We start from the raw sequence: 25,817 nt of genomic DNA on the forward strand, positions 1-25,817 counted from the left end.
TGTATCCTTCCTCACTGCTTACTGGAGATTAGGCCCTCCTGAGATTGGAGCACTCACAGTTCAAAATAGGTTTTGAAATATTGGAAAGGGTCCAAACAAGCCAAGAGATTGGAAAGAGTCCAAGCAAGCCAAGAGAAATGATATAAGAAATTGTCAGTTTCTACAAGGAAAGGTGAAAGTCTTACTTCCCTGCATAAGAAAAGTTTTGTGAATGCTAATTTCAGCTTTCAATACTATCCTATGACAGGTAGTTTGGCTTTTGAGCTGTCAAGAAAATTAGACTTCAACTGCTTTAATAGATAGTGTTCTGAATCCTAAGATAAATATTATTTCAACACTAACATTTCAACAAAGGATAGTGTGAAAATATTATTTCTGGAAATAGTCTTATATGTTTAGCCAGAGCCCTCCAGAAAGCAAGAGGCTAGGTAGATACCCTGTCTCTCACCTGACAACGTGCACAGGGTACTAGGTTACTTTTTTTTCTTTTTCAGTATCTCTCTCTGTCACTCAGGCTGGAGTACAGTAGCACGATTAAAGGTCGCTGCAGTCTCAAACTTTTGGGCTTAAGAGTTCCTCCTGCCTAAGCTTTCCAGTGAGCTGGGATTACAAGTGTAAACCACTGTGTCTTGCCCAGAGTAGTCAATTAAATAATGAGGGAAGGGGGAGAAAGGTTAGGAATTTCCATAGATATTTTATTCATCTATTTTTCTTCAAAAGCGTCTGACAGAGTCTAAAACTAGTGACAGATAGTCTGTAAATTAAAATCTAAGGAACTGAGAGCTACCATTGCCTTTTTTATGTTCACTCATATCCTTCAGCTGTTTACCCATATCCCTCAGTTTTCCAACAAATTCTGGAAAATTGAACCAGAGAAAATCCAATGTGATTTTTCTCCTTCTTTGTGTCACATGTGATGTTGTTTTATTTAAAGTCTAAGTCTCAGCCAGGCTCGGTGGCTCAGCCTGTAATCCCGCGCCTTTGGGAGGCTGAGGTGAGTGGATTGCCTGAGCCCGCCGTTTCGAGACCCGCCTGGGCAGCGAGACCTCATCTCTACAATAAATCAAAAAATCAGTCGGGCATGGTAGTGCATGCCTGTAATTCCAGCTACTTGGAAGGCTGAGGCGGAAGGATCGCCGTAGTCCAGTAGGCGAGGCTGCGGTGGCCGGGAGCGGCCACTGCACTCCAGTCTGGGAGACCGAGTGAGACTCCAACTAAAAAAAAAAAAAAAAAAAAAACTCTAAGTCTCAGTTTTTCCATCTGTAATTAGTGTGATCACTTTAGATGTGATTAGAAGAAAAATGTGTTGAGAACATTAACAACAATATATGAAACTCCCTAACACTCAGTGTGGATACTCTGCTAAACAGAGTTGGCCTAGGGACTCAGTTCCAGACCTGTTTCCAGCACTGCTTCTTGCAAGCGGTCTCTATATGATGGGGAAGAAGTCCCTACCTCTAAGTTGTCCTCTACCTTTTGAGAGATCTTAGTAGACTTCATATTCTACCCTTTGTCGCTGCTTCCATTCCAAACAAAAATTGGTCCTGAGAAAAATAATTCACACTAAGAGCAAATCATTTAGAAGCAGGTTTGGATGGTGGGGTCAACAAATGGCAATCACCCGAACGACTAGAATAGATGTTTTGAGGGGAAGGAAGTTGGGAGTGGAGGCAGGAAGGCAAGTGAGAGATTCCTTCCATCACTTTTCCCAGGACCAGACCTGCTTTCAAAATTTGATATAGTTATTTACTTCTGGTCATGGGGGGAAGATTACAGATCACAGGTGACAGCTAGACTCTTAGATTTACGTAAAGCATACCAGAATACAAGACACAAGTTTCATCTTTCTCTGTAACTTTTAATATGTTAGTAAGCATGAGGAATGGAAATTTAAAACATATATATATTTTTCTCTTCATACCTGTAATAAAACTCAGTTTCACGAGCCATATCAGCTACCAGGAGCCTAAACTAAATCTTGTATTCTAGGGGAAAAATATGTAATTTGAATTTTTTGACTCTGAGAAATAAAACAGCTATAAAAGAACTTTTCTTATTCAAAACACTCAGATTGTATGCATTATGTTTATGCATTACTTTTAAACATAATTTTTAAAAATTGTAAAATGTTCATTGCTATCAAAGCATTCCACACAATCAAAATAATTTGGATATATATATATATTTATTTTAGCTTGCTCAACATTAAGCAGGTAAGGTTTTGGCAACATTTACTAAATTTTAGTTAACATTAATGCAAAGTGAAAAATGCAATTCAAGACATGCAAGGTTTAGGAAAAATATTTCCCATTGAACAGTTCTGAAATATCCATTTATTACCATATACATTAATATATTTTTCTTAATGGGTGAATTTGTTATAGATGAGATGTTAAAACCAACTCTTTCCATTTAAAAATACTAAGGTGACACACTGGCAATTATAACTCCATTAATATAATTGCAAGAACTTTATATCTTATGTAATTTGGATTCTACTGCTTACTTGGGTGACTATTAAATAATTTGAGGTTTTTAAAGACTGAGAAGCATTTCTCAAGGTTAGCTTTCCCAAACAGAAAGTTGAGTGTTATAAATTCCACCTCCCACAGACCAGAATTCACATCCATTGGTCAGGGGCAAATACCACTGGCTCTGCGTCCTCGGTCACTTTATGCCATTTCACCAAGCCGGAGCCAAAGGTAAGTTTTTATACTTGCTTTCTTCTTGGGTTAGAGGCTTTTTTCCCCCTGCTATATCAACCTTTACAAAAATATTTCAACTTGTTTTAATATCTTCTAAGTGAACTTTGAGTCAGTGAATTTGGTTTATTTTTGCTATTGACTTTGTATTTATATTATTCTTGGAAAATCCAAAATTCTAAATTAGCTTAGGAATTAATAACATCCAGCAAACAGTTGATCTCCATGGTCACGGTAGATGCCAATAAAATTATAGTAGTTTCCAATATATGCTTTAAATCAAGTGCTTTGACACAGACCACATGCTTTGCCAGTATAGACAGGCACTATTGATGAATATTGATGGAAATATTATGCAAAGGGAAAAAAATAGTGAAATTTCAGGGGTTTAAAAATATTAGAATCATTATACAATATTAGACATTTAGAATGCTTAAGCTCCTTTAAAGTTTTAAATAAACATACATTTAAAATACTAAGAAATGGCATAAAGTGGAAAACATTCAAAGTTTCAACTAAAAAACTACATTAAATTCTAACACAATTATGTGAAGAAAGAAACAAATTTTTTAACTAAATATAAAGATAGATGTCTTCACATTTGTAAGGTTCACGTAGAACCTTCTATAGAACCAATAGTGCCTTATTGCTGATAGCTTTATGGGATATGTTAAATGTAAGTAAACTCTGATATGTAGACATTTATAATAAGATACAGAGCATAAACTGAGAAAAAGGTTCATCAAGTGCATTATTTCTTTGAACAATGAAAGTTACCAGAAATGTACAAGAAAAATGTTTTTTTTTTTAGGTTGGCAGTGACTTCTGTTACTGCTTCTCTCTTGAATACAGGAGAATGGTTCCTGGAAGATTTGCAAATCACAGTGCGTTATTAAGTAAGCAGGACTTTGTTGATAATTGCCTAGAACAGTTCCAAGTCTGCAGTCCTGCAAAGGCCTCTGTGGAGGCAAGTGAAAGAGAGGCTTAGTTCACCCAGTGTGAATAAGAAATTTATTTGAAGAAAGCATACAAGGGGATAAAAAGGAGCTCCTTGTACTGCTTCTCATTCTCAGAGGAATTTCATATCCTTCTGCCTAAACCTGCTTCATAAAGACTTTCTTTCAAGTAGCTGAAGGTCAGTTTGTTTGCCAGTGTATTCAAGTTTAAAAGTAATATTTATAATGAATAACCTTTTATGTGTGTGCATAGGTACTAACACCACATATACTGTTCTCAAAGTAAACCGAAGAAGTGTGATCAAAATACAAACCTTCTAAAACTAGCTTGATAAAGAGTTTTTTCCCATACTTTGCCTGCTCAATAAATGATCACTAGGTAACATTTTGATAGGACCAAGTTAAATATTTAAAAATCAAGCCTGGAGTTTTCTTCCTAAGTCAAAATTCATTCAAATAAGTATATACAGAACTAAAATAATTACAAGATTTGATTGCATCACAACAGAATATAATGTTAAAATGGAAAATAAAATTGTGCTTCTTAAAGAATAACACAAGATAGCTCTAATCTTGTGTGTAAATCTTCTTCTAAGGGAGTCTTGCCAAAAAATGCCTTTTACAACCTGTATTCCTATTGATTCTGAGTTCAAGTCTTAGAAAGCTATTAAGAATCAAAACACAATGCTAAAGACTAAAGGAAAAATAATTTTCATTTCTGTTCCATTTAGTTAAGAACATTTTGAACAATAATGCATAAAATATTAAATCATGTGCCTATTCAATTATGTATGTATTTAGATACCCAGAGGCAAAAAAGAAGTAACCAGAAAAAAGATTTCATTATTTTGATGTGAAAAAAAGACTTTAGCCTTCAATGAACAAGAAACAGTTGATTTCTAGTTATGTCACTAGCCAACTTTGTCTCAGTTTCCTCATCTGTAAAGTGGCGTGACAGCTGTAATCATTGTCATTATCCTCATCATCAATTCTATATCCCATAGTTGATGAAATTGTCTTAATGCTTGATTAAATGGTGAAACTCTTAAATAACGAAAAGGCTTTTGTGAATAAGTGTATCACGATCTTTCTGCATCCCATCTTCTCCATTTTTCTCTATAAAATAGAATTAATATTCACTGTAATTAAAATATCCACTGTAAAAACTTGAATAAGTTTGTGAATTAATTTTAACATTTGGAAGCAACCATCTTCAGATGTCACATAATTTTATGTGTTATGTTCATCAGTTATCCATGTAAGGAAAGCTACCAGCTTGATGATGCTGACACTAATTCCTCATTTCTATTTAGTGCCAGTTATTCATAAGTTATTGTCAGTTAAGTGTTGATGCATTTTAGTCTTTTTTGATTAGGAAAGTTTGAAAAATGAAAATATTGGCAAGACTTGTTCTGGGACTTGTCATCTTTGATGCTGCTGTGACTGCCCCAACTCTAGAGTCCATCAACTATGACTCAGAAAACTATGATTCCACCTTGGAAGATCTGGATAACTTATACAACTATGAAAGCATGCCTATTGATCAAACTGAGGTAATTGGTTTCTCCCATTTTTGAGACTTTTCAAAGCATCGAATGAGGGATGCTTGAGGGTTGTTCTCTTAAGATATATTTTTGGTTTTTTCTAAGTAGAGCGATCTTGTCTTAAAAATTTCATTTCAGCCTTTTCTCTAGAACGCATTCAATATTTTGGAGGTTAATGCTGGGAAAGTCTTTTGCTTTCTTGTGGTTTATAATATTTCTTACAAATGTATTTATCAAATTGAAAACAAGAGTAATTTTCTATCAAGTAAGAACAAAGATGATTATAGGAAAAGGCAAGGAGGAGAAGAGTTTAAAATAATATGCATACAATGATAAAATGTCAGGTAAAGGAGAAAGATGTAAGATTAAAATAAATTAGAAGAAAACAAAAAGAATGCAGAGAAAAGACATGGGCTGAAACTCCACTGTATCCCAAGAGTGAATGGTGACTATGCTTTCCTAAATGACTGATTGTCTCTCAGACAGTAATGTAGAAATTGGCAAGGTTGTAGCCCATTACATAAATCTGATATGACATGTTCCTAATTGAATGCTAAGGTTTTTACATAACTAAAGGATACAGACTAATTTTTATGAATCAGAAAACAAACAGACCTTGAAATGCTGGAATATAACTAATATGCCACATTGACAAAAAGTAATTAAATATAAATAAACAAAAAGAGAAATTGCATCACCTTTAAAAGATCATAACATATTTTGGGCTGTCTTTCAAGAGTAAATCTTCTTAGAATAACTAATTTTGATAAGCAGGAATATGAAATATTTAGACAAAATCATATATTTAACTTGGACAGAACTTAAATATATCTTTATTAAGAAGACAGTAAACATTTTTAATGCTGTTTATGTTGCCTTATGAAATACAAGTCAGATATTCACAATAGTTTTCACAAGCCTTGTCCTCTGTCTCTCTCTCTCTCTCCCCCCACCCTCTCTGTCTCTCTCAGTATTTCTCTCTCTCTCTCTCTCTCTCTCTCACCCTTCTGCCCCACTCATCTTTCCCTCTCCCTTCCTCCTGTCTTTAGTAAAGTTTTAGGCTCTACAGCAGATCACCTCTTTTCTGCACATTTGATTGTGACTCTAAATCTTTATTAATATTCTTTGTTTGATTCATTTCATTGTGTGGCTTCTGTTTTGTTAAGGGAATTTCCTATTGATAATTTATGGTCATTAACAACAATCTTGCTCTATGTTACTTCTACATTTCTAACCTAGTGCATCAACATAGAATGAAAGATTAAAATTTTCTAGTAATTAACTCATCTGCTTTGCCTCTTTTTTCCTCTTGCCTAATTATATATTTTTAAGAGGTTTTAGTGCATATCTGAATTAGTCCACCAAATTGAATATTTTAGCTCATATTGAATATTTTAGTTCAAACATTCGTTTTAGTTCATTCCTCACAAAACATATGTCATCGAACAAAGAAATGTGATGATTGCCACAGGTGAATCTTCTGTATTGAGTAGGGTTAGGAAGTGAATTTAAGGGTCTGCTTATTTCTTTCACAAGGTCAAATATACGATAGAAAAAGCACTGTGTGGAACCAGGGCTTCTCTAGGAAAAATTATAAAGAAGACATGCTGTATCTGCAGAACTCTCTTAACCCATTCCTCGCCATCAGGATCCTTTTTGTTGCCCATAAATCCCTCCACATTCTCATGAGGTTCTTAAGTTTTTCCTGCCATCAATAAATCTAAGCTACTAAACATACCTATATAAAGATGATTTAATATGCAACCTATAAAGATGATTTAATATGCATATTCTGAAATAACAACTTTCTGCAAATTACCAAATATATGGTATTGTATCTTTACATACTCCAAGTTTACTCCTTGCAAACCTCCCTAATTTTCCACAGAGTTCTTTCTAAGCAATTCTAGATTCTAGTCAAACTTAGAATCCTTAATGACTGAGGGCTCCAGAGAGCCACAAACAATCCCTTGTGGTTGATTGAAATATATTAGTTATCCCTTACTTAACAATCCTTTGTTATGAACTCATCATCAGAAAACCAATTTACAGATAGATGATATAAACATAAATACATATATACATATGTTATAATCATTATTTATGCACTTTACTATTTCTTGCACTTTATGCACTTTAATATAATGCACTTTAAACTACAAACTATACATAATTAAAAGAAATATTTACAGAGTTGGTCCAGTAACAAAAATGAATCAACCACCTTACTCACTCATTGCCTATGAAAAAAGAAATACAAAAATAACACTAATATGATAAAGTAAATAAGATGACATGAGGAACAAAATTTAGAAAAACTTTAGCTCAGATATTAACAAATTAATATAAATAACTTTACAAACAAACTAAAATGATGTATACTTCTTTGTGAGATGATGTGAAGTAAAGGTAATAGATCCAGTCATGAAGGTGGATTCTAGAATATAGTTACTCATGACATAAACTTCCTCATGCAGTCTTAGAAGTCCAGATTTTGGTGACTCCTGGTAGGCTTGTGTCTCATTTTTATATATTAAGGTCAGTTGTTTCAGCTGTACTTGATCCTGTATGACACTTTCTGACTAAACACCAGTAACACACGCAATGTAGGGTACAACTGATGAAAAAATTCACTGCAAATAAAACACATGAAGAAATGTGGGATCAAATTCTTCAATTTTACATCTTCAATTACAAGGGTATGTTTCTGCTTGGTTTAGCCTAGAGTTTTTCTCATTTGTAGAAAACGCAACCTTTATTCCAAAATGATAATTGAACATTGCTTCTAAAATTTATGCCAGTTGTTTTCTTATACTCTGTAAGACTTGGCTTCTTGAGCCAAGGATTAGACTGTTTGGATGAACCTATGGGTGATTAATCCTTAAGGCCTTTGATATATGTTGTAGGTAGAATTCTAAGATGTCTCCTAAGAGACCCATCTCCTGGAATGTGAGTGCTCTCTATAATCCTTAACAGTATGAGTATATTACACCACTCCTATGACTGGGTTATGCTATATGGCATAGTTTTACCTTAAGATAGAGAGATTACGTAGGTGGGTCTGACCTAAACTCATGAGTCCTTTAAATCAGCATAAGATATCAGGGTCAAGATTTTAAGTATGAGAGAGATTCAGCTCAGAGGAAACTATCTGAAGCTGGCTTCAAAGACTGATGGGTTCGTGTGGTAAGGAATGCAGGGGCCTCTAAATGCAGAGTGAAACTGAGGGCCACAAGCATGTGGGGACCCCAGTCCTCTAGACAAGGAATCCTGAGCTCTACAAATGATCACAATCTAGGTTATCACCTTGATTTTGACCTTGTGATATCCTGAGCAAAAAACCCAATCAGGCAAATTCTGGACTTTTCACTCACAGAAATTGCAAGCTAAAATTTGGGCATAGATTTACTAAATATTTGGCAATTTGTTATGCAGCAATAGAAAAGATATACAACATGTGAAAACTTGAGCTCTTTTTTCTGAAAACCAATTTTGAATTATACTGCTGCAAGTCTTGCATTTGTGAGTTCAGTGATTTAGCTGGTCAATAAGCCAAACCCCTCCAAACCCTCAATTGAGTTTTGTTGATTTCTTCTGATAGTGGGATATTCATTGCTTCCTCAGTGGTTGAGAATGTGCTATTAAAGTATTTTTAAAATTATATATAGTAATGGAATTGTATTCTTATAGCATATGCAACTTCTGATGATCTAGAATATCCATGATTTACTGAATTATATGCTAGGATCAGGTTTTAGACCCAACAATTCCATAGTAATTCTATATATTATCCAATGAACAAAATTGTTGGTTTGTGGATTTTACTGTAGCTAGACATTTTACTTTAATGGTGTGACTAGGAATGGGTTACTGACTGTATGATCAAAATAATAGACTTTTGGCTTTTCAATAATAACTAACTAACCTTGAATGAGCATTTATTATGTCCTAGGTATTGTTCTAGTCATAAGATTACACGTTACTGTATTTATTTCTTACAGCAAATCTATGGATTGCTATTATTATTACCTTTGAATAGAGGAAGATATTGAGACAAAGAACAATTAGTTAAGTAACTGGAGATAGATTAAACGGTAATGACATACAATCATAGTGATGCTATCTTCTCATATCAGAAAATAATTTCCAGTAGGGTAATAAAAGATTATATTATTATTTCTCCATTTTTCTATCATGTTCCTAATTATCCTTTTAACTTGATATTGGTTTTAGTTAAACTAAATGCCAAGTGCTCTAACACTCCTAAGGAGAAAGGAAAACATTCTATGAGTGAATAATGTGAACTGTAAGTGACATTTATAGATAATCTACTCTATTACCTAATTACATTAGAAAAAATGGCTTAAGACTACTGCAAAAAAATAATTATGGGTAGACACCCTTCAACATATATCTAAATTCTGAAAAATAACCTAATTTTTAAAATTTCACACATTTAATGATCTAGGAAAACATTTCTCTATGTGCCTTAAAGGGTTCATCAGAAACTGCATTGTTTAAAAGCTGGTATTGTTTGAGTGGTTTAAAGTGTAATTGACTTTTTGATGAAGGTGACTATGTGATGGATCCACTTTCCCAGTATACTTCTGAGTTGTTGATTTTCCATTTATCTTAGGTTGGAAGAGGCTTCAACTTGTTTTCTGAGAAAAACATTGGGACTTCCCATTAGTCAGGGCCAGCAAAGTGCTCAGTAATCACGTTAATATTTATGGAGTCTCTATGGAAGGATGTCAACTTCCATGCATCCAGTAAAATGTTCTTGGCTTTATCCAGACAATCAGATTTCTCCTCACCTATACTGCCTTATATAATTGCTCTTACTTAATCTTATGTCCCTGTGTATTCAATAAACACCAAGAGATGTTATACTATAGAGCTCTATGAAACTAGGGACTGTTTTTACTGTAAGATGATGTGGGGAACATATGCAATGCTTTTTGTGGGGATGTGTAGAAGACAATTTCTCTCAAGTCTTCTGTCAGGATGTGTTGCAAATTCTAAAACATTTCCTTATTTTCTGGGTTCTGTATTGTGTAACTAATTTACTTTTGCTTGTCTTCTTGCCTTGTGTGCTAAAAAACCCAGAGCTCAATTTTTCTTCACTCTTTTCTGGTTTCATAAAATTCTCCTCAACTTTATTTTCTTGTCACCCTAAGTTCTTATGTCTATTTTTAAAGTATTATCATATGTTGTTTTAAAACTATCTCATATCCTTTCTGGAATGAGATGGTATTTGTATGTATCAGTAAGTAATAATAACAATGAATAAAAGAATAACAGTAAAAATCAGCCACAGAAAATTTCTTAATGAGGGATGCTTTCCTTGCTATTACCCCTGATCTTTGAGGCCAACTCATCTCTTTCATGAAGAGAACAGGTGGCCAAATTGTTTACAAATCATCCTTAAAATTAAAATGCCATTGTAACAAAATAATTCAATTTGAAAAATGCAGCACTTAGAGATGAAGAATCTATAAGTTTCATCAAAGGAATGAAAACTAAATTTAGGGAAGTTGTAGAACTGGTAAAGAATTCGAAGAAGGCAGTTGTATCAGTGAACAATTAAGGAATGATTTCTTTTAACTCGTCATCATTATAAAGTGGTTTCATAAAAAGTAATTTTAGAATATATGCAGATGGCCTATAACACCAGAAATTGCTTAAGAAGACTCAAGCCAACCCTGGGCAACTCAAGGAAATCAAAGTTACTTTAGATAATGGTATACAAAAATGATCTTAATGTTAGACTTTCTACATATAATAAATTGGTATGGAGCGCTGTTAATATTAAAAGGTAGTTTCTCTAAAAAATTATTTCTATTTTGTGAACAAAAATCAAATCAGTAATATTTCTGTCCTCTGATGACAAAAGATATGCAGTACTTTTATCTTTATATTTTAAATTGTATCTTACTTTGTCCAATTTATACAGTATATTTCAAAGTTTCAAACATATGGTTTGCATATCCAACTCCTCATATTTGAAGATACTTTAACTCTATCAGTCTGAATTAAATATTTTTTCAGAATATGGTGAAAAATAAATGCCAATCTCCCTCTTTACTGAAGATGATCTAGAGAAAGAGATGGAAGAATTTTGCTGATGAGCTTCTAATGCGGTTGTTTGATCGTCTTTCCATATGATTCTTTTAAAAGCAGTGTTAAATCACTTGAGGCTCATTTTATGCTACAGTATTTGTGAACCTTAAAAATTAGGGAACAAAAAATATGCAATCATGGTGGCTCATGGGGAAAACAAATATTGATAGTCTTTGCCAATGACTTCTTTGTCTTAATGAAGCCACAAACATAAGTTAACTCCAATAACTATCCCTGGAAAGAAAATATTATTGTGCCCATTTAATAAGAAAAACTAAGTATTGAAATTTTGCCCAAAGTTTTTTATCTAGTAAGTTTCAAAGTAAAATTTAAACCAGATTCTTTTAATGCCAAGCAGAGAGACTTGGGCACTAAAAGCCTCCATTGTTTTTCTGTTTCTCTTTAATCTTTACTTCTTTTAGCTAAGTCCAACACTGAGGTTTCTTTTCTCTGAAATTATGTAACTTGATTATTAGGAATCATGAAAACAACAATTTTCAAGTGATTACAATCATCATAATAGCTAAACATCTCTTTTAGCTGTCAAAGTATTTAAAGGAGCGAGAGGTAAGATGATCTCTCTGAACTGAAAGCCGCTTTGTCAGAAACCTAGGGATTGAGCAACCATTGCCAAATACATTTCTTCCTCATCCACTTTCAAGATAAAATAGAAAATAAGATACAGACTTCATTGCCAGGGGTTCATGGTCACATTCTTGTAGATCATTAATGTGGATAATTGAAATAAATTTGAGCACCCAGCTCATGTTTAAAGCAGAATTCCATGGTGCTTAATATATCTACATGTCAGTATATTAAACCCATAGGAAAATATCTATAGTAACTCAGGCTGAACGATTCAGAGCCTTTTAACACCTTGAAAACCAAATGTCGACATAATGGTAGCAATGAGGAATAGCTTCAAGATTTATTTATTCAACCGTGCGGAAAAATTGGGAGGCAGATAAATTCAAAATTTCATTTTGTTTAATAAGAACATTGGTTTGTGCCCGAGCAAAAATTCAAATAACATTCTGGATTTTAAATACTCTTTAAAAATGGAAAACAGGCCAGTAATTTAAATATTATCTGCAAGGCCTGGTCTTACTGATTAGGAATTGACTGGCACAGTGGGTATCCTAAACTAAGTGAATAAATAGGTAGGAATATCTCTTTTTCTATTTGGCTTTGCCTGGACACATAGCCATCAACACACACACTACAAAGGATGTTGGGAGAAACCATTGGCTTTGGGTGTTACTCACATACATACCTGTTTCACTGTTGGGAGGCAGCCAGTCTGTCAGTGTAGAGTAACGCAGGCCCTGGAATCAGACTCCTTAGGTGTGAGTGCTTCGTCTGTTATGCCCACTGTATAGCCTTGGACAAGTCATATAACCCCTCTGAAACTCAGCTTCCTACCTGGAAGATACCCTTTTGAGGATTAAGTAAAATAAACATGTTAATTATTTAACATAGAGACTGACACATAGAAAATGCCTAGTGAATATGAGTAGATTTACCACTGCATCACTCACTCAGTGAACACCTACTGAAGCATATATTCTGGTGATCACAGATGTCTTAAAGGAAAGGATGAGATTTCAGCTATAATGAAAGCCAGTCTCCATTGTGCTTGCATTCACATACATCCACACGCCAGTCTTTTGTTGAGAGCCAAGAATTGGAGAAGGTAAATTAGACTAATTTCCTCCCTGTCCTTTTTCACTCTCAGTCTTGCTGTCTTATACAGACAATTTCAACAAAATAGAAAATGCCAAAAATGATTTAATTAAGACATAGCTATACTAAATCTATAGCCATCTATGTGATGTGAGTTTCTATGAATTCACTCGCAAAAGGCATATGTTGAGAAATTATGTCCTGGAGTCTGTCATTAGTGATAAACTTGGCAGCTAATCTGAGCTATAGAGTATTTTTTGCTTGTGTTTTATTTGCCTTTATGAACAGTATTTAAAGTGATTTACATGAATAAGTGCTATAATGTATACACTAATAAATAGAAATAAAAATATAAATTTCTATACAATAATTTTATCGCTTAATATAATATATACAGAAAATACAAACTATGTTCTACTTTATTCTTCGTAATATCATATTATGTATTATATATGATTAATTATGTGCTATGTTACATATGAGATGGCAAATACATATTAATTAAGAAAGTAAAGCAAAGGAAAAATAGAAGCTGGGAACATAATAGAAAGCCAGTAGTCAGGTTCATATATCAAAATACACAAACTTTTTGTATAACTCATATAGATATATATGATAACACATTTTTCTAGACAATTAAGTGTTAGATTTTAGAGGCCTCCTATACTTGCTCCTTCTATGTCCTATACAAACCCTGGATCACTTGAGAGACAGAAATGGAACTCGGACAAATGGAGCTCATAATATCCCCTTTCACACTGATAAAGTCTTGGTTAGATAAATGACTTAAGTGTGAAACAACTAAGGCCTTCTGAATATAAAACTCCAGAAACAAACTATCCCATCAGTCACAGGCAAGACTGGCCAGCCACAGGCCTCGGGACAGAGCCCAGTGGAGTGTGCCAATGGAATGGCAAGGCAGAAGGTATGCTCTTGATAGACAGACAATGCCTCCCAAAAGAGAAGGCGAACCACTTGAGGCCAGACCCTTCTCCTACTCATCCATCAACCTAGTCATTCTTCCTCTCTTAGGAGGAGTCAGTCAAGGGATAAACAGAGGACATGACAACTCCCCAGGCTGGTGTCCTCACAAGTCACTAGACTTGGCCATTAAGTCCAAGATGGCAGTCCCTTTCAAGAGAGGAAATCAGGCCATTTTGGGGGACATTAATATTTCCATCTTCATGAGCCCTTAGGTCTATGTTAGCCACTACCCTCAGGTATGTAGATTTTGCCCCTGAAAGGCTCTGAAATTGATCAAAGAGCAGCACATCAATGAGTTATGTCAAAAGTCTCTTTGTACCTGAGATTGAAATTCCATCTCAGTTCTGTTCTATCTCAAATTATATCAAGCCATATTATCTAACCAAACTTATAAGAAAGAGTTTATACAATGAAATCAAATGATAAGCAAATATACTCCAATAATACAATTCCAGAAACATAAAGATGACACAAATTTGGATTTAAATCCCCTCCTTCTATGAAATTTGTCCTCGAATTAAAGACCAAAGAGTAACACCTCTTACAAATTAAAGTCTGAATTCATTTAAATCCAAAAGAATTACAGCACAAATTCAGAAGTTCTTGCCTTATGACTTAAAAATCTAAGTTGCAATACAAAACTCCTCTTTCCTAATTCCTTTTGCTTCATCTTAGCTAGGTGGATTCTTAGTGCCTGGGTCAAGCTAGATTCTTTCTGTAACTACAACCTGAGTGAGACAGTTGATGTGCCTTTAGTGGCACATAAATTGTCGTCTATTTCTAAGTCTCCCATGACCTACATATTTAACAAAAATGAAGCATTAGTTGCACACACACTATTATCACAACATTGGCCCTACCCTCATCAAATTTAAAGAACAGATTAATCCCAAGTCCCTAAAATAGTTATTCCAGGCAGAAGCGCATTTCCAGATACCAATATATAGTGTTGCTACACATCCAAGAAGAGACTTGATGGCATCTGAAGGAAGTCATAAGATGTAAAACACCTTGGTTTAGTTTCATCCGGGTACTGGTCAGTTCCGTTCATTGCCTCTGGCTGGCAATCTATGCTCTCAAATGCAATTTGGAGAAATTTCCCACCAGGAGTTAAAATTTAACACCATGTTTTACCAATATTACAGCAGTTTTTTTCCAGGTCCCCAATCTGACAACATGAGCACCACCCAGGGGCTAGGCAGGAATGCAAATACTAAGGTCCCCAACTCTAGACCTGAGGAGTCAGGATCGCTATGGAGGGCCCCAGTGATGTCATTTAAAAAGCCCTCCAGGTCACTATGATTAACTAATGTTTTGAAAGCACTGAACTAAGAAGGAGCCTTCTCAAAGAACGTCACTTCTCTCACCGCAACATTTGAGATCTTCCTGTTTTCTGGCACAGTTTATAAACATATAATGGTGGTGGTCTCAGTCACCAGGTCTTACCTGAAGTTTATTTATTTCTGCATATTTGAATTCCCCCTTTTCTCCTAAGCTCCGTGTCTTTAGCACCTGATGCTGCATTCATTATATGAATGTTCTGCCAGGTGACAGATGCTTATGAGGATTTTTCGGCCAAGTCTGGATGCTATATGCTCAGTGGCAGAAACCCTTGCCTCCTGCTTCTAGAATTCAATAAGTCTACCTCCTAGAGAGATTCCCCATTCCCTGTGTTTTTTATTTTTCAGCTGTAGAATCAGTCTCAGCAGATTTCTGAACTGAATCTGTTGTTGATATTTCTGAAGCCTGTGCCCCTAGGAGCCCAGTTAAAAAAAAAAAAAAAATCCTTGTACCACATTCTCATCAAGACTTGGTTCAACATTTTAACGTTCCAGGGATTAATTATTGTTTCTGTTTCCGACTTCCTATTATGCAGAGTAAGTTGCTTTTTTGGTGGACTTTTTTGTGTGTGTGTGTGAGTTGGAGTCCCACTTTATTGTCCAGGCTGGAGCGCAGTAGCATTCTCAGGCCCATCCAAACGTCAACCTGCTGGGCTCAGGCGATCCTTCCGCCTTAGCCTTCCAAGTAGTCAGAACTACAGGCGCGGCGCTACCACGCCCGGCTAATTTTTTTCTTATTTATTGTAGAGATGAGGTCTTGCCAAGTTGCCCAGGCTGTGCCTGAACTCATGGGCTCAGGTAATCCCCCAACCTCAGCCTCCCAAAGTGCTGGGCTTACAGGCTTGAGCCACCGTGCATGGCCTAGCGGACTCTTAACTTTGGCCACACTTTTGAATCACCTCTAGAGCTTTTATTTATTTATTTACCCTTTTGAATTGGACTCTCACTCTGTCCCCCAGGCTGGAGTGCAGTGGCACACTGACAGCCACTGCAGTCTCGACCTGCTGGGTTCAGGTGATCCTTCCTTCTCAGCCTTCCAAGTAGCTGGAACCATAGGGGCCCACCACCATGCCTGGCTCATTTTTTGATGTAGAAAAAAGGTGTCACCAAGTTGCCCAGGCTGGTCTTGAATTCCTTGAATCCCTAGGCTTAAGCAATCCTCTTGCCTCTGCCTCCCAAAGTGCTGGTGTTACAGACATTAGCCGTGCCAAATTCCAAAACCTAAGCCACACCCCAGAGCAATGAAGTCACAATATTTGTGGGAGACACCCAGGTTTGGTGTTTGGCTTTACTCAGCTGTACTTTCAGTGTCACTCAGTTGCTTTAAAAAAATTAATATGCCTCTTACTTTAATCTCTTTACTTTTCTTGTACTGTGTGCTCTAGAAAGATAGCCTTTCTTCTTATTTTTTTAAAGTTTTTTTTTTTCTTTCTGGACCACACTTTTCTTTTTCTAACATAGTCATCTAGATTTTTGTCTTGCGGCATCTTCTGTAGTGCCAAATATAAGCTCATTAAGTGAGTCTGCACAAAGTAACACTGTCTAAACAATTTTGGAAATCTTCACATTTCCAACTTGGATAATCCTACCTGTACATGTTTTCCCATCTGATTAATTTCTAAACCAAGATTGTACAAAGAGACTAGCCCTGTTTGTTCTGGTACACCCACACGTGCACACACACATACACTCACACATACACACACGGAGACATGTCAATCTCTTTGCTAACATTCAGTGTGGGCTTTAAAGTGTTAAATGACATGCATGCAAATATATGCATTCCATTTCTTTGAGAAGAACAACAAAGAAAATATAACTATAAAATATTCAGACTGGATCAAATATTTGTGCAAGTGTGTTTTATTTGAAGTTAGGATATCAACATTCTGATTAAAGGCATAAAAATAAAATAAATCCAGGACATTTAAAATACAAAATTATTCTACTCAACTATGATGAATTTGCAGCATATGTTTAAAAAAATGGACATTGAAGGGGATCAGTCAATTTTGGTAGTAAAGAGAATATAGAAGATCCCAGAAGCTAACGTCAAGGTCAATAAATCACTTTTTCCACTGGCAGGATGATTTCCATCATGCTAATGACTGCAAAAACGTGATCGTTAACATATGTAAAGATTTTGATCCCTTGGAAAAGAGTCCTTTCTTTTCCTTATGCTATTATAGAGCTGAACTATCTAGACTCCCTTGTACTGGTGGTTCTCCTGTTATCAAAAATTCTTGGTGTGTCATTAGCTTCCCAAGCAAGACAATGTAGACAGAATATGTTAGTGTCACTAGGAGGATTCAGACTGGTGTTCTAGTTTAATGCAGTCTTTGAACTTTTTAAAAGTAATTCTGTCCCAAGAAGTAAAGTCATCTTTACAAATTTGCAAAATTCTTTTAAGAATTTGCTACTGATACTGGACAGTAGAATAAATTTAGGTGCAATAATTATCTCTTTCAAAGGCAATTGGTTATTGGCTGGTCCTTTTTGGGACATCCTCTATAAATACACATTATTTTTCCTATTCAAAATGTTTATAGTTTTACTGTGATAATATATTCATAATCATTATCAACTCCATCATCATGCATAAATATTCGTTTTATGCAAATAATTACTGAAAATTAAATGGTATGGCTTATTTTATTTTGTGCCTCAGTAAAGGCTGGGTGAGAAGAAATGATTTGCTTTATGTCAGAATGGGAAAGGTTGGGACCTAAAATAAATAAATTACTTCATTAAAAATAAACAGCTAGAGTTTAGAAGGTCCAAATATCTTGGTATTCAGTCCAACTTTGTTTTCAATTACTGTGACTGACTCCCTCCCCTCCCCCATCCTCATGAGATTACTGATTTCAGCCTACATACACTAAATTGTCTAAATGGTCCTTTTGGCAGCAAGGAGGAATGGAACATGAACTGACTGTGCTATTAGATAATGTTTCTAAAACCTTTGCCAAAGTTCCCTACCAATATTATTGGGCGACATTTAATTAGAACTAGATGATACATTTTAAGAAACCTAATAAATTTCTGGAGCCTAAGAAGATGATGCTGAATGGAGTCTTGAAAAAGCTGGATAAAAATGAGGTAGAAAATCTTTCTGGCAACTAATATGGAATATTGCCACTTTCTGAAAATAAGAAAAGGGAGTAAGAAAATTAATATGTGAGAAAAAAGAATAAAAACTGAAATAAATTCTAAAAGAGACAAAGACTAAAGGGTATGATTAAATGACACTTTTAAATCAGCTCTTGTTTCTTTTGCATTGAATTTTTCACTTAGACATTGCATTGGATACAAAAAAGCATTACCTTTTGGAGTTATAAATTTATGAAAAATAGCCATACATTGAGATAGATTTTGAAAAACAAAAAAAGTTATGTTTTACATATATGATACCCTAGCAAGTAACATCAAATATGACGTTATCCTTTATCGCTATACATAAAAAGCCATTAATCTTGATATTTGACTTGCAGATATTTATTCATTACATATGTTTATTAATTTTGACTTAAGTTAGTGAAACACTGAGACTTAAAATCAATAAATTGAAATCATGCTGAATTAAATTTAGTGGTATAATATTTCAATAAGTACTACACCAAATAATCAAGATCAAGAAACAATTATTTGTAAAAAAAAATCATAGATGAAAAATGTGCATTTAGTTTTTCTAATGTCAATGATATGTACTAGATAAATCAACCCATAAAAAATGTTAAAAATTGCTCCCATAGTATAACTAGGAAACAGATAACAAAAGATAAGTTGAATATTGGGATATCAAATAGTAACTATAACAAACAATTTCCAAGTCCTAATGACTTAACCCAATAAAAATATATATCTTGCTGGCACAACTGTCCAGTGAAGGTCAACATGTTTACTTTCCTCCATGTAGTTACTCAAAGATCTAAACTTCTTTCATGCTAGAACTTCACTAACTTCACCTTAAGACTTCAAAGTCCACCGGTATCTTCCACTGACAGATTAAAGGAAGAGAAAATATATGCAGAACCTGTACTTGCTCTTCACTAATTTGAACCAGATGTAGCACTTTTTTTCCTTTCCCATTTATTTGTCTAAAACTAGCCACATGACCTAACTCAGAATCTAAAAAGTAAACAATGCATTTTAGATGAATGCCCGGAAGGAAAATGACATGGATGAATGCATGGAATTGTCTCACCCATCACTTAGAAACTAAAGTTTCATTCTGATGCAATACTTATTACAAGAGACAATTATAACAAATGTTGATTGTATTTTACACTCCCTCTACATCAATGTTAAATGAAATGTTTCATACTTGTCAATTTCGAGGACTGACTACTGAGTGTTCCCATAGGGTTACATGACCTTAATAAAGACTTTAACCTTAAGATTCAGCCACTAATTTTATAAACATAAATGGTCATAATCAGAATATAATTTGATGAATGATGCCAAGAAATAACCATATGGGGCTTAAGATGTGAGAACAAAAGTCCATTTATGAATTTATAATATACATAAGCATTTCCCAGTGTTGATAATGCTGCCCTCCTCTATCCAGAGACCCTCGTTCTCAGATGAAGGTACCTTAAGAAGCTGAATTAGTCAGCAGAATTTTACTTGGCTGAGTATGGGATTCTTACCAGTTATTTTCATATCTGGGGAATATTTTCTTTATTCCATGATGAGATTCAATGAAATCTTTATTCTCCTTGGCAGGAATGATCTCTTTAGTGACTGTATTGTTTGTGTTCAACATATTGAATATTTTTCTCCTCCAGTATTGACCACAGTAACAAACTATTTTTTCTTGAACCCATTTTTTCTGAACTTCCATCCTCTTTAGCTTCTTTTCTTTAGCTATATTTTCATAATGAGCTAGAGTCAAGAGTCAAGAGGCTGCTCCCAAGGGCTTGGAAGGAATGATTTCTTCTCATTGCACTTTGTGTGTGTGTGTGTGTGTGTGTGTGTGTGTGTGTGTGTGTGTGTGTGTGTGTGTGTGTCATGAGGTCTTACTCTGTTACCCAGGTTGGAATGCAAAGGCATGCTTACAGCTCACCGCAGCTTCAACCTCCTAGGCTCAGGTAATCCTTCTGCCTCAGCCTCCCAAATATCTGGGACTACAGATATTTGCATCACCAAGCTCAGCAAACGTCTTTTTAATGTTTTTGTAGATGTGAGGTCTCACTATGTTGTCCAGGCTGATCTTGAACTCCTGGGCGCAAGCAATCCTCCTGCCTTGGCCTCCTAAAGTGCTGGGATTACAGGCATAAGCCACCATGTCTGACCTCACTGTGCATTTTAAAAATAACTCTTCCATTGTGAGAACAACTTAAAGCAGCTTCAGTTTCTTGGGTTGGGGACGTCAGAGTGACTCTAAGTACATCTACCCTAAAATATGCAATTTCTGTTCAAACAAGAACAATTATACCATCATTCTTCAGTAAATACCAATGAATCAACAATGATCATAGAGTATACATGCTCTTTCTCTTTCTTCAGGAATTTTCTGGACCGTCCTTACTTTCCAAATGCATATACAAGCAAAGGAAAGATTAATAAAAAATGTTTCCATCTCTACCTAAGTTGGAGTTTTCTGTCAAAATTATAAAGAGTGTGATTGAGATAAAGAGGATGAATATAAAGAAAAGGGAACCTAGATATGAAGACTCGTTGACTGATCACCTAGAGTTAATATGTACTCAGTTACAAGGATTGTACTGTGCACATTCATTCATGTAAAACACCATACGAATAATGATTCTAGGAGTTGTGCAACGGAGTGGTTTTAACTCTGAGTGTATAACTACATGTTCTCCTCAAATACAGAACATACCTAACTAATATTCTTGGATTAGCAATAGATTCAAAACAAGTGTCATCAAAGAAATTCAAAGCACACCTCCTTTAGAAATATGTTGCACCTACAATGAAGGCTTATTGGCAGACATGATGTCTGAGCCAAAGCTAATTTATTTTCACACCTTCCTCTCATGCACTTTTAACCATGTTACAATATTTTCTCACTCTGATATACAAAACAATCTTCAAATGTATCAACAATTGTCATGGTTTACCTGTACTGATTTAACAATATTTATCAGAAGGCCTACTAATGGCTAGGCACACTGGTGTCAGAGCTGAGAATATAATAAGATAAAAGAGGTATATTTATTATATGAGAAGATAGATGTTAACCAAATAGTCACATACACAACATAACAATCTGTATCAGTTTTTGCTGTGTAACAAGCATCTCCAAATTTTGATGGCTTAAAACAATCATTTATGTGGCTCAAGGTTTTGTAGTTGAACTCTTTGGGCTGTGCTTCTGGGTTCACTTGGGTATCTGCAATCAGGGCTGGTTGGATTCTGTTGACTTCGGTTGAGGTGGCTTTCCTTTCTACTACATGCTCTCTCGTGTTCCAAATGCCAGCCTCAGTTGTTACATGATTACAAGGTTCACAAAGAGGAGATGGAAATTTGCAAAGTATCTAGAAGACTACCTTTAAAATTGTGGCATCAGCACATTCTGTTGTCTGAGATAAATTAGGAGGCCAGTCTAAACTGAGAAATTAGCCTCTACCCTGTGACTGTAAAGTTGGAACGACATATTGTAAAAAGGCATGAATCCAAAAAAGGTAATGACTGCGCCAATTTTAAATGCCACAAATGCAGTGGTGGATGTGCCAACAAGAAGTGTTCCATGCTCTAAGAGCTACCAAACATATTTATCTAAGTCAAGTAGATCAGGAGAAGTTTCCCTGGAGATGTGACACTTGAACTGGGCATGAAGAATAAATAGTAACTAGAAAAGCTGGAGATAGAAGAGAATTCCAGGCAGAAGACCTAGTGTGTGCAAATGTCCTACAGAGAAGGAATAATGAGAGTATAAGAAGCTAAAGATGACCAATGCAGCTTAATCAGACAGTCAGCAAAAAAGCACAAATGGTTTGAGAGAAAGGACGAAGACACTTAGAAGAGTCAAACGGTGCCCTGTAAGTTAGAGTTTTGAATTTATTCTAATAGTGATAACAAACACTTTTATGACATTTACCATGCGCCTGGAATTATCCTAAATGTTTTATATGCTTCACATTTTAATCCTAACACAGTTATACTGTTTATACCAGTATTTTACAAATAAAGAAACTGAGGGTCAAGAAGGTAAAGTAACTTTTCAAGGTCTCATGGCAGGCTAGATTCAAACTCATCTGGTCAAAATTCTTCCTTTTAACCAATCATTATAGTGCTTTTATAAGGCATTATTCTTGTGGTTATTAAAAATAAAATACCAATGAAGAATTCTAAGCAGGGCTGACATAATCAGCTTCTTGTTTTAAGAGTTTGGGTCTCCACCAATCATCAGGGGAATGCAAATCAAAATACAATGAGATAGCGCCTCTCACCTCTTAGAATGGCTGTTATCAAAAAGAAAAAGGGTAAGTGCTGGCAAGGATGTGGAGATAAGTGAACCCTTACACACTGTTGATAGGAATGTAAATTATTGTGGAAAATAGTACAGTGGTTCCTCAAACATTAAAAAAAGAATTACTATTGATCCCTCTATTGGGTATATAGTCAAGAGAAATGAGTCAGTATGTTGAAAAGATAACTACACTTCCATGTTAATGGCAACACTATTCACAAGAGCCAAGACATGAAGTCACCCTGTGTCCATCAATAGATGAATAGATAAATAAATATGGTATACATACACAATACCATTCAGCCATAAAAAAGAATGAAATTTTGTCATTTTGAGACAAGATGATTGAACCTGGAGAACATTATGTTAAGTGAAATAAACCAGTCACAGAAAGACAAATACGGTATGATATCAGCATCTGTGGAATCTGAAAAACATGTCTCATAGGTCAGAGTAAAATGGTGGCTATCAAAGACTCAAGTGGTTAGGGAAGAGAGGGGAATGGGAAGATATTGGTCAGAAGATATATAATTGCAGTTAGATAAGAGGGAAAAGTCCAGAATAGGCAAATATAGAGACACAAAAAGCTGACAGGTGGTTAACTGGGTCAAGGAGGAGAGAGGGAGAGGATAGGGGGAGAGAAATTGGGAATGGCTGCTAATAGTTTCTTGGATGATGAAAATGCTGTAAAACTGATTGCAGCTATGGTTGTATAATTCTGTGAACATACTAAAAGCTATCAGATTGCATACTCTAAATAGGTGAATGATATAATATGTGAATTATGTCTCTAATTTAGGTTATGGTGATGTGGTAGATAGGGAGCAAAATAATGCTATTAATAGATGTTTAGAGAATAATATCAACAAGTAAAATGAACAGTTGAGCTGAAGCATAATGCTTATGTAGACATTCAGTCTGGTTGATTAGATAATTATAAAGACAGCAAATCTTCCATCATTTACAAATTCACTCATTCACTCAGCAATCCTTTCATTCATTCATGAAGTAAGAAATCAAATGTGGATAACTTGAACTTCTTCACAGTGTTTTTCCATAACACATTTTCAGTGAGTTCTCCAATGGAAATGTAGCTACAGATTAAACTCTGAGATTTAAAAAAATTAAAGTATCAAAAAATAAAATACATTAAATGTTATTAATTCAAACAAAATGCTGGATGGCAACAGATGGTTTGTGATCTTCATTTACACTGGTGATATGCACATGCAACAAGAATTCTGTATCAAAGGGACTCAGTAGCAAACAAAGCCATCAGGAAAAAGTATGTTTACTCTTTCTGAAGACATCAGTTTTCATAACTTTTACTCTGAAATTAAGGCAAATTAAGTAGGCTTAATGATAGCAATATAGTTTATAGATCATGTAGATGTGCTTTTTGCTAAGAAACAAATGGAAATTATTTTTTAACCATATGCCACTGTCACTTAAAATGGTAGAGAGATTCTTCTATGGGCAATAGCACTAATTATTGGAAAATGAAGTTTTTAAATTGTTCATGGTATTGTTAATAACAACATAAATAGTGCTAGCAAAACTCTCAGTTCAATCTGATACAAGAAATGTAGCTACATTATTTTCTACTGAAAGTATTTCTCTAAGGAGTAGAAACTTAGTCTGAGTCACTTCAGGGTCATTTCAACCCCCTTTACCCAGGTATTGTATTGAGGTGCTGGTTTGCTTATGTGAAATCAAGGCTGTGCAGGTGCAGAGGCCAAGGCAGGCCTAAGGACTTCTTTTCTTGACAGTTCTCTCTCAGGCTGATGTCTACTGAGATCTCACTCTACCTGGGCCACTGTCTGCAGGCTATGCATTTGACATCTCTGGTATAGATATACTCATTCATCGACACAGAATGTAGTCCTAAGCATAAATGATCCACAGTTCTAAAGCCAGGTAAACAAGACAATAAACACAGATAACTTATGGCAAATCAATCAACTCAAAGCTGTACCTTGCTGGTACTAGGGCAAGACGATATGCAGCAAACTAATAACTAAAGTCGAAGTCATATGCAGCAATGACCTTTTTTAGTATTTCTTTAAACCTAAGGGAAATATAATGGACAAATTAAAAACAAAATCAATAGAAAGCAAACCAGAGTAAAGCAAAGAGGGAAAAGAAAAATAATGGAGGAAGACTGGGAGAAGTTATGAATGTTTATGTAAGAGGCTCAATTATATTTGCATTCAGGTGTTTCCAATTGTAGTTTGAGACCAAGGGGCAGGGGTGTTTTCTAGTCATTTACGTTTCCTTTCAAATTTAGTTTTCTGCAGTATAAGCATAAAAGTTTGCCCCATGGAGATCCAGGTAGTCATGTTTCCCTGGCCTCATTTTTTTGCATGCCTTACCTCATATCTTCATATCACAATATGAAGATTGCTAAAAGACAGAAGCCTAAATCATTTCTATCTAATAGTGAGAATAAATGGTCTACAAAGGTAGAGGCTCTCCAGGCACAGTACTTAGAGGTTACAGTTCTGCAGTTTTGCTGAACTGAAAAAGCACTTTTTGTTTTGTTTTGTTTTGTTTTCAAAGTTGTTCAGCATTCATATTTTATTTGTAAGCAAGCATGAACAAAACACTTTCTGATAAACACAAAAGCTGCTCTGCCTCATTATATTGCATGACAAGTGAGATCTTACAGTTTCACATCAAATCAGTGGAAAAACAATTATCTGTAAAAAAAAAAAAAAAAAGTATGTGCAAACACTTTTCTTACAAAGCTGAAGATTCAAGGCAACGTGTCTGGAATTTGTTTCTCCCTGTAGGCTGCCTCCATTCAATGAAACATCTGTCTCAATTTCCGCTCTTCCCGGAGCCTCTTTTTGGTCTCTCTGCAAATCCATTCCTTCTGAATCTGCCTCACTCTGACCCCGCAGATGGAAACCGTATGTCTTTCTGTTTAAGGAAATGTGACCAACCTTCTCAGCTGGAGATTTCTGGCAAACCTTTAGCATATCATCATGCATGGCTCCTATTGTACCAAATGTAGTATAACCTGCTTTTGGTTCTATGTCATGCTTTAA

At 35.2% G+C, this 25,817-nt stretch overlaps 1 protein-coding gene across 1 annotated transcript in view; it reads left to right on the forward strand.

The window, feature by feature from the left end:
- Positions 1–2,214: 2,214 nt before the first annotated feature.
- EPYC (epiphycan) overlaps positions 2,215–25,817 on the forward strand; it is a 38,408-nt gene continuing 14,805 nt past the window's right edge. Inside the window, exons 1-2 of the mRNA XM_008056771.1 lie at positions 2,215–2,702; positions 5,034–5,211. Of these exons, the coding sequence (XP_008054962.1) occupies positions 5,047–5,211 (165 nt within the window). The 5' untranslated portion in view covers positions 2,215–2,702; positions 5,034–5,046. The remainder of the gene's footprint in view (positions 2,703–5,033; positions 5,212–25,817) is intronic.

This window comes from Carlito syrichta, unplaced genomic scaffold (genome assembly GCF_000164805.1).
Source record: "Carlito syrichta isolate Samal-C Ts95f unplaced genomic scaffold, Tarsius_syrichta-2.0.1 Scaffold302518, whole genome shotgun sequence".
NCBI classification, from domain to species: Eukaryota; Metazoa; Chordata; class Mammalia; order Primates; family Tarsiidae; genus Carlito; species Carlito syrichta.